Source organism: Atta cephalotes (assembly GCF_000143395.1).
Source record: "Atta cephalotes unplaced genomic scaffold scaffold00034, whole genome shotgun sequence".
Lineage (NCBI taxonomy): Eukaryota > Metazoa > Arthropoda > Insecta > Hymenoptera > Formicidae > Atta > Atta cephalotes.
Genome location: NW_012130098.1, coordinates 187678 through 198280, shown reverse-complemented (window position 1 = coordinate 198280; position 10603 = coordinate 187678). Strand labels below are relative to the sequence as shown.

General features: G+C 30.1%; 2 protein-coding genes across 2 annotated transcripts; one reads left to right on the top strand and one right to left on the bottom strand.

The window, feature by feature from the left end:
- Window positions 1-36: 36 nt before the first annotated feature.
- On the bottom strand, window positions 37-6205 carry LOC105621472 (golgin subfamily B member 1-like). Its single transcript, XM_012202940.1, is given in 9 exon segments — window positions 37-569; window positions 658-774; window positions 930-992; window positions 1078-1167; window positions 1265-1419; window positions 1512-1681; window positions 1756-2048; window positions 2127-2230; window positions 2233-6205. Coding segments are annotated over 9 exon segments (5037 nt in total). The 3' UTR covers window positions 37-497.
- A 1624-nt stretch (window positions 6206-7829) lies between these two features.
- On the top strand, window positions 7830-9904 carry LOC105621471 (protein cornichon homolog 4). The gene is made up of 4 exons (XM_012202939.1): window positions 7830-7910; window positions 8634-8702; window positions 9436-9689; window positions 9801-9904. Exons 1-4 carry the CDS (start codon window positions 7830-7832, stop codon window positions 9862-9864), a joined length of 468 nt encoding a protein of 155 aa, XP_012058329.1. The 3' UTR covers window positions 9865-9904.
- Window positions 9905-10603: the final 699 nt, after the last annotated feature.

The following is a 10603-nucleotide window of genomic DNA, read 5'->3' as shown; positions in this document are numbered from 1 at the left end:
ACATTTAATAACTTTTTAAATAATATACACATAGATAAATTGTTTAATGCTTTATTAATATTTTATTTGTGAAGGCATTGTAGAAGCATATGTAATTGATACTTTTATAATTATATCTTGTTTTTCCTGTACATTTTGTGATAATGCTTTGTACACTTGAATGTTTCATATAAATTTATAAAATATTATTTATGTGCCACAAATCTATTTACACATTATTACATGTATCATTACAAAAGTTACAATAATTCTCAATCTTCTTCCAATATATATTTAACATGACAAAAAATAAGAATAGTCATAGACTAAAATTATTATAGCTACTAATTTTATATAATTTATATGACATCCGTAATATTTATTTAAATAAATAATGCAGATGTCATGTAAATTATGTAAAATAAGGGAATATAATATTTGTAGTTATAAAACTCTTAGTTGTTATGTTAACACATATTGTTATTTTTTATACATAATCATATGGCTACAATATTTATTCAGCGATCCGATTGTAAACGAGATTTGCGAAAAAGATTACTGAGTCTGCGTTTTGGCGTGCTGGTTGCATTCTATTAAAAAAATATATTTAACACATTAATATCGCTTAATATAAAATTGTTTATATTTATTTTTTTACATTGATTTTTTTATACTTACTTCATCTTGTCGTTTTAGCGAGAATATGTTCTTCAGCGAATGAGGAGTAGTCGTGGTTCTTCTATCTACATTTCGCTCTCTTAATATACGTGAACTTGGGCTTCTTACTTCATTACCCTACAGAAATTTTTAGTAATAATTTTCTAATGATACGATTGCATAATAAAAGCGTCGTAAAAAATTATTCTTTCAGTTTTAGCGAATTCTTGAACAGATTTTTTTATAGCTATGTGCAAAGAATATGCACAGTAATAGCACGAGGATGCAAATACCTGCAATGCTAATTTTCCTCCATTTTTGCTTGGTGTTGGAGGACCGGGTTTTTTATATGATATCTATATATTTTATATGATATCAATAAATATTGAAAGTAAATATTTAAGAGATGATTTCATAAAAGGCAATGGACATTATTCTTACCTGAGATCTATCTTTTTTCCTGGCTTTCTGTTCTGGGAGAAGACTTTGGCTAAGACTATCGTTAAAATTTTCTTCTACTGAAGAACCCGTCTAAAAAACATGAACATATATTACTTGAGATTAATAAAATATTTAATATATTCAATAAGAATTCCAAAGATGTGATATACATTAAGAAGAAACTTACCTTAATCTCTTCTTCAGTCAAAGTTGGAGGAAGAAATTGCATTTCTGCTGGATAAGAAGATTTCAAATGAGGCTTGCAAAGAGAGTTTCTCATTTGTAAAACGGACAGACGATTGATATCTGTGATAGGCATAAAATTGCCTCTTTTCATATCAGCTGAAATAGAGAGTATCAGTTAACGCATGCCATAGAAAAATTAAATTAAATTTTTTATCAACGTTGGAATATTTATAATGTGCGAAATATACTTAGATAAACATTATCAAAGACTTCCTCTTCGTCCTCTGTTTTAAATACACTACCCATCGCTTGCATACTTCTAATACTGTGCCTCCTTTCGAGTGTTTCTTCAGTTATAAGCGTTGTTATTTTATGTGCTTGTTGTATATTTTCAGGTAACATTTCTTGTTTCTCCATTCTATAATAGATTAATCGTTAAATTGACAAATTTTTTTACAATATATTTCCTATCTAAGAAATAGTTGTGCGTACTTGCAAGTCTTACGCGAAATTGTGGCTATTGGCTGGTCCGTTTGAAATTTTTTAAGATTAGTTTCTAATACTTTTACACGCTGTAATGCATTTTCCTTCTCTTGTTGCTCGATTAGGAGTTTTTCTCCTACACTCCAAAGTTGTGAACTTAAGTCGCCAACGTGTGCTTTGTATCTGTTAAGTTCATCTCTCTGTTTGTGACACATTATTTCCATTTGATTTTGTAACTTTTCTTGCATAATCTTTTCTTGATCCTTACTTGACTTCGTTATTTGCTCATCATAGAGTGTTTTCTGTAAATTTAACATTTAAACGTAACATTTACGTGAATGAGTCCTAAAATTTTAAAATATAGATATTTTTCTACTTACCATTTGTTGTTTGATATCTTCTAATTTTTGTTCATATTTGGCATGTATCTCTTTTAACTGACTGTCAAATTTTTGTTTTGCTAGTTTGCTTGACTCATTTTTTTTTCATGTAGCTGTTGATTCTGTTCTTTCAAATGTTCTAACTCTTCTTTTAGAGATTGCACTTCAGATCCTTCAGAGATTGTTAAGTTAACTTCCGTCGACGCTGTCTCCACCAGCGCTGACTCCGTCGATTTTAATTTCTTTATTTCCGTTCTAAGATCATCGATATTTTTCTCTAATTTTATATTCCTTGAACGCATTGTGTCCATTTTAGTTTTTAGATCTTTCCTTTCCTTTGTCAACTGATTAATTTGATTTTGTAATTTCTTTTCTATCTCTATTTGACTCTTGATTTCGCCAGATTTTAAACTGTTATCGTAAAAAGTAGCTAAAGCAGTGAAAGATTCTATCTCTTCTTCAGATTTTATTACATCAATTTGCAGCGTTTTATATTTTTCCAACTCCATATTAATTACTATTTTCTCATTAGAAAATTGATCTTCTTCTACATTAGTTAATATATCCAAACATTCCTTCTCATGTATTGAACATAAATAGGTATCATGTAATTTTTGTTCTGTCCACAAGAACTTTTCCCATAAAATGTCAGAAAGAGATTTGATGTTCTCTGAATAATCAATTTGACACTTCAACAATGTATCTTCAAGATTTGTCTTCTTAATTTGCAGCTGTTTAAGTTCGTCGCAAATGGAATGTTCAGTATGAAAAATATTTTGAAACTTTGTCAGCATTTCATTCCATTTTTGTTTAGTTGATGTTAAAATAGTATCTAAATCATTGCGCGTGGCGAAAACTTTCTGCAAAGATTCCTGCAAAGATTCCTTATTTTTTATGAGGTTCTTGATATAATTATTTCGTTTCTGTGCTATTATTTCCAATTCTCGTATTTTATTTTTGAGACTGCAAACTTCTTCTTTGTCTTTTACACTGTTCTCTACAAATACTTTTTGTTTCGATAAAACTTCATTCAATTCTATATTTGCACATGATAAATGCGAGATAATTTTCTGAGATTTGTGTAATTCATCAAGAGTCGTCTTGATGACATTTAAGATATTTGCATTATTGTCTATATTAATGCACTTATACTTATTCTCTATATTAATGCATTCATACTCCAATACATCATGTATATCAAAGTCTGAGCACGTTTTCGTAATCATAGAATTTAAATTTTTAGTTGGATGTTCCAATTCTTGGCATAATTTTATAATTTCTTCTTGACTTGCATCTATATGCTTACAATACTCTTTACTCGTTTCAAGTTCTACATTTATTGTTTTGAGCATGTCTTGCAATTCTGTTATTGTCCTATTTTGGTTATTAAGTTGATTTTCTAAGTCAAAGAATTTAATTTGACACTCACGTAATGATAATTTTGTTTCTTCAAGTTCTTTATTCAAGATATCCTTCGAATTATCAAATCTTTCTTGAAGCTCTTCTATGTATTGACACTTTTCTTTCAGAGCTGCTTCTTGAGTTGCTAAGACAGCGTCCTGACTGGATCTTACTTCTTGAAGATTAATAATTATCTCTTTCATCTTTTTTTCCGTCATATTTGCTTCGCTGCTCAATTTTTCCATTTTAGTTTGTAATGTCACTAAGGCCTCTTCTTTCATTCCTAATTCTTTATCTTTCATTTCAAGTGTTTCTTTATGAGAATATATTAAATCATTCTTTTCTGATTTTAAAGCTGAAACATCTAAAAGTAACTTGTTAATTTGAGCTTCTTTTAATCCTATTTGCGTCATTGTATCACTCTTTTCTTGATGTAATAAATTTAGCTTATCAGTGGCATCTTTCAACTCGAGTAATAATTTAGCGCAATCCGACTTGAGACTTTCAAGTTTATTATTTGTTTCAGTTTTCATCACTGCGTACAGTTCTTCCAATGTGTGATTCATATCTCTTAATTCTTGTACATTGCGTTTGTATTCATTTAATTCAGTGAAGAGACTTCTTTCCTTATTTTCTAAAGTATCTATTTTTTCTTTATTTTCTAATAAGTTTTGTTGTAATGTAGTATTTATTGCTTGAATTTTTGATAATTCTTCCTTATTACAGTTGAAATTATACTCTAAATTTTCCTTTTCTTGTTGTACTTTATGATAATCATGATGTAACATGTAATATTCATGTTGCAATTTTTCAAATGTTAGTTTAACAAATTTTTTGTATTCTTCAGAGTATTGTTCAGTTTCTTTTTTTAATAATTTCAGATCTTTATTTATGTTCTGTAGCTCTTCTAATTGTGTCATAGCATGTCTCAGCAGTGACTCTCGATTTGTTAATTCATATAAATTTTGTTCCAAAACGAGTTTCTCCTCTCTAATTTCTTTTAGAACTTCAATTTCTTGTGAATATGTAAAAATAATTTGCTTTTGTTCATTTATTAATAAATCCTTTTGCTTCTTCTCTTCCTCGATATTAGCTAGTTCCACAAGATTCTGCTTATTTTGTTCTTCTAAAGCTGTAATGATTAATTGTTGCTTACATAAATTTGTATCTGTTTCATCTATTGTTGTTTTTAATTTTTCGATATCACTTTCATATGAAACGCGCATTATATTGCAGTTATGTAACATTGTTTCAATACATTTTGTAAGGTCATTAAGCGTCGAATTATTTAAATTATCAGTTTTAATCTCTACAAATTGTTGATTATCACAATGTAAAATATCTCTTAATTTTTTGTTACAATTTTCGATGGAAGATTTGTACGAATCTCTTTCATCGGTAAGCTTATGAATGCATGCAAGATGTTCTGTTATCTGTGATTTTGTTTGTTCTAAAGTAATGCTCAAATATGAGGAATTTGTCTTTTCATTTTCAAATAATTCATTCAAATTCTTCATGTCTAGTTTCAAATTTTCCAATTCTGTACTCAGTGCAACATTCGATTGTTCTGTTTCAGATAATTTTTTCTCTCTAAATGAAAGTAAATTTTTCAAATCTTCAGTTTGAGTAACAAGAGAGACTTTTTCTACTTGTAAACTTGCAACAGCTGCATTTGATACATCCAATTCCTTCTGCACATTATTTAATTCTGCTTGCACTTTATCTAGCGACTTTACCTTTTCTTGCAAATCTCTATTGGATTCTATTGCAGTTCTATAATCCTTCGTAAGAAGATCGTATCTTCCTTTTAAAGAATCAACTTGAGCATGTAATATAGCAGATTCTTCTTTGGCTTCCTGGAGTTGGATATCGATTACAGTACTTAAAACTTCGCTAGTGTTCAATGATCTAGTGGCAGGACATGATAGATCTTCAACCTCAAAACTTTGTTCTGGATTAGTATTTCTATTCAATTCTTTCATATGCGAGCGTAATTCTTCATTATGCATTCTAAGTTCTATCAGTTCTCTATCCTTTAATTCAATTTTGTTTGCTAAAGATTCCAAAGATCGTTCGCAGTTTGCAAAACTTTCCTTGTAATGTTTAGATGTTCTACGCATGCAACATAATTCCTTTGACATAGCATCTTTCTCTGTCTCCATTTTATTAATTTCATCCTGCTGTTTACTCAATTGATTTTCCATATCATTAATATATCTTTTGTAATAATCCTCTTGTGAATTATCTTCTTGTATACGAGATGGTTGAGGAGTGCTTGGCTTGAACCATCCATCTCGTAATTCCTTTATTTTTGCAGATTTTTCGTCAAGCTTCTTCTGCAACTTTTTTATTTTATTGTGCTGCATTAATATGTCATCCCGTAAATCCGCATTAGTAAATCGTTCTATCGCCAAGCTACACTTCAAATCTCTCAATTCTCGAACCCGTTCAATCAAAATTTTTTTGCTACGTCCAGAATATGTTAGAGGCGAATTCAAAAAGTCTTTACTGGGCGATGTTCGCGGTGTTCTGCAATTATCCATAGATGTTGATGTATCCTCTACCTCCATAATAACTTCTTTCATAGTTTCCTTGGTAATATCTTTGCCAATAGGTAGAACACTTTCAAGAAAGGCTTTAACTCTAATTTGTGTTTCATTTCTCAAGTTGTCACACATGTTGTATTGCAGAGATTGATGTATTGCAAAAAGTACTCGACACAAATGTAACAATAACAAAGATGCAATGTATATATGTTCTTCGTTATCATCTTTGTTAACTTTAAAAGTAGGATATTCTTCTGTAAACAGACAATATAACAAAATTTAATTTTCCTACTTATATATATCACTTAAAATTTTAAAAATTAAATGAAATTTATATTTCACTTATAGTATTGTATTCCTACTAACTTCAATTTTTACTTTTCAAATTCAAGAACTTGCAGATGATACAGTTAGGAAACTAAGCAATATGAAAAATAAGAATTTACTTGCCTTCTATAAATTTTATAATATCTTCTTGATTAAAATCCTGAAATTTCTTCCATTTTCTGTAATATATAATAAATTGAATAGGCTTAGATAACAGGTTTTGCGTTGCAAAATACTCACATTAATTTTAGGAAATTGATATAAAATATTCCATCTTGCAATTCTATTATATTTTTCACTGGTTTGTCCTGCACTTCCAGACAATTGATCTGTAAATTTAAAAAATTTGTCTATGAAACAAATTTCTTCTTGAGCTCTCTATTAAACATAATTAAAAAGTTGTAGTGTTCTTAAAACTTTAGGATCATAAAATATTTTAAATACTTAATTAAAATTAAAAATTTGCAAAGAATACAAATAAAAAAGTATGAAAAATTCATTGTGAAATTGAGAATTCAACGTTTGTGCGATTGTAAATATACGAAAGATTACAGAGACACTTTATGTGTATAATTTTTGGCACTTATAAATAAAATTACTACTCACCCATTCTAAGATAACTTTTTCCCATAACTCCATAACTGTCAAGCATCACCGTGTTTAAAATCGCTGGAGAATTACGGAGTACACAAACTTCCGTTACTGTACACGCAAATAATATACAGAATTCGTTTGATTTTTCGAACAACGGATATGTTGCAGAGTAGCCAACAGATTAGAGTCAATATTTCCAGATTTTTCATGCATGCGCAGCAATCCAACGGCCAGTCTAACTTAAAACCAGCATGTTGGTATGATTGACATTATAAGAACAGTTTGAAATTGATAAAAATCAAATTAATTATTCCGTTAAGAATATCGTACATACATACATACATACATTAAGTCGATCAAGTGTTGGATTTTCACACACTTTCTGCGAATTCTTGAATGAATCTTTCATAATAAATGATCGATTTGTTCTTCGAAAATGATTGGAATTCGCAATCTAATGATTAGTATTTTTATTATTACGAATTCTAGATTTGATCAACTTTGTGTAATTTATTCAGTAAAAGTTAATTGGAGTTTGCATAAATGCGAAGGGCGAAGGACCATCATCCGTGACATCGCAGAAGATTGCAGGAGATTGAGCGTTGGCCGCCGTTGGCGATTGGCAACCCTGTGAAGTGTGCATTTCAACAATCGTAAGCGATATCCCGGAAGTTTACGGCAAAAGTGAGCAAAAGTTTAACTGGCGAGCGAGTATTCAAATACGAATATTGACGGATACTGACAAGTATTCGGAGGAGGCACTTATCAAGCATCGAAGCCGCGAATCTCATGTGATCAGCATTTAGCAGCGTTCTTACGCAGAAGCAGCAGCGTCATGAGCCTAATCGCGGATCCATTTCTGTTCGTAATCGCGCTATTTGTCACGGGCTGTGTGCTGTTTCTTCTGGTGTATTATGTATCCTTTTTGTCACCCAGGTTCATTCCATCTCTTTTGACAATTTCAACGCTGGGTTCACGAAACGATAGCCTTTCTACGCATGAGACTTTCTTCGCAATAAGAGGTTATTTTGGAATTGGCAGCGATGCAATGGCGCCAATTTCAAACCTTCCTCCCGCCTGCACAAGCAAGAAAGAATCAGAACTTTGGTGCTTTCCAGCGAGAGACAGCTGACACAGTGGCTAGGTTCCAAAATTGACTACCAGCGAATTGACTGCAAAATTGACTGAAAATGTATAGTGCACGTAACGTAAACTGTAGCATTTTCAATGCTGGTAGTAAATTGGAACACAGTCAGTGTAACACACTGGCACAAAAATAAATCATTCCATTCTTGTTTAATATTGACAAACAAGAAGTAATGATTCATTGTGTTTTACGATTACATTGTATTTTTACTATGTTACTACTAGATTAGTGTATGTTAAATAAAATGCTGTTTTATATAAAGTATCTGAATGCAGTGACAATCAACAATGAAATAATATGTACATGTATATTCTGTTAAATAATATGACAATATCATTATTGGATATTTAGTTATTTAAAATATTTATATTTACATTTAATTTTGCTAATTTCATGTATAACAGCTTTGCACTAATCTTGTGTAACGCAAATAATTGAATTTGTTATTAGACATTATTAAATATCATTACTTTCCTTGACTGAAGTGTAAAGATTATAACGCTGTCTGATCTTGAGTGTGATTATCTGAATGCACAAGAATGTTGTTCCAAGTTAAATATGGTATGATATATGCCACATAGCATATCTTATATATATATATACACACACACACACACACACACACACACACACACACACACACACACACACACACACACACACACACACACACACACACACACACACACATGACACGCACACACACATACACATACAGGATGTCCCAAAAATTTTTCGTCAATCTTTTGTGTATAGATAGAGCGGACTAAACTGAGTTGAAAAGATCTCTACTATTTTGCAATTTTCGCAATAGTTAACAAGATATTAATTATTAAAAATTATTAAATATTGGTCTTGAATAATTTTTTATTCAAATACTATCAATTTTACAGAAAAACTGCAAGAGATAAAAATTATTTATTTTCTTCTCATAGAACTCTAAGAATTTTTTCGGAATTTTTTATCAACTTTTTAGTACTGCATTTTTTTATTTTTACTAACATGAAAAAATACGGTATTAAAAAATTCTGAAAAAATTTTTAAAACTATGAGAAGAAAATAAATGTCTCTTGCAGTTTTTCTAAGTTGATAATATTTGAATAAAAAATTAGTTAAGACTAATATTTGGCAATTCAATAATTAATATCTTGTTAACTATTGCGAAAATTGCGAAATAGTAGGACTTTTCGACTCAGTTTAGTTCACTCTATCTACATAAAAGCGATTGGCAAAAACTTTCGGGACATCCTGTATATAAATGTGATGTAAATTATTCATTAATTTTCATTTGCAGGGAGTTTTGCCAAAGTTGATAGGACATACGTTTGTGGTATTTCTTTTATTGATACATGGACAGTTTATATTAACGCTGATGAACATACCAATGTCAATTTGGTTGTTTTACGAGTACTTTAGCGTTCCCAGTGGTAATATGGGAGTTTATGATCCCACAGAGATTCACAATCGCAGCAAGCTAAAAAGATACACGCGTGATTGTATGATTCATCTCGGATATTGCATTGTATTCTTTTTCATTTATCTTTATTGGTAAGTATTACATAAATACAATTTATACATAATAAAAGAAATATGGAAGATACATATTTTTACATATAGCGAGTAAGAAATGGAAAATATTTATTCTTGTTTACTCTTTAGCATGATTGTGGCGTTACTCAAGGGAGACCCGATCAATAGAAACGACGACATAATAGATTTGTAAACATACAGAAAATTAAAGCAAAAAAAATCTTTTTTATATATATATTATGTTTACGTTATCTTATATTCTAATGATATAAGAATTTTTTACTTCCACTATATTTACACAGCACATCACGTTCTTTAAACAATAAGTGTTATTTATGAAATGCTTTTCCCATTATTTAAGAATCATTTTTATTTAAATATTTAGCTGAATACGTGTATTGCTTTCAAATAACTGCTATCATTTTGGTTCCAATTTATTTCAAGATAACAATTTCTGATAAATATTTTTCACTCTTTCGTCTACTTGATATTTTTGATAATACTTTTGATTTCAAGGCCTAAAACTATTATTCGCGCTAAGGCCTAATAAAATAAATGGGAACTGTATAGATATCAACGAATACCAAATGTATTATCACGTTCATTTGCGTATGCGAACAATCTTAAGTTTCTAGTCGTAAACGATGTAAGAGTGAATGTCTGTATCATAATAGGGATTGCGTGTTTAAGAGTAATAATACAATCGTAATATTTTAATATTACATTTCATTATATCTTAATCCGAATACGGGAATGCAACCCATTGAAGTCTCCCCTTTCTCCTTGTTTCCTTCAAATGTGATAATCTACAACAAATATTTTTTAGGAGGGCCGCGATCTGCAATTTCTTGTTATATCACACGATTTTTCTTGTCAACTGTTGTTGAAATGAATCCCAAGTTGATAATAAGAGACGCTATCGCAGACACAAA

Excerpts from the sequence above, each read along its gene's own strand:
- LOC105621471 (XM_012202939.1), top strand. The coding sequence starts at position 7,830 with ATGAGCCTAATCGCGGATCCATTTCTGTTCGTAATCGCGCTATTTGTC. Across the intron at positions 7,911-8,633 it reads TGTTTCTTCTGGTGTATTAT|ATTATAACGCTGTCTGATCT; the intron begins GTATCCTTTTTG and ends TGAAGTGTAAAG. Across the intron at positions 8,703-9,435 it reads GTTGTTCCAAGTTAAATATG|GGAGTTTTGCCAAAGTTGAT; the intron begins GTATGATATATG and ends TTTCATTTGCAG.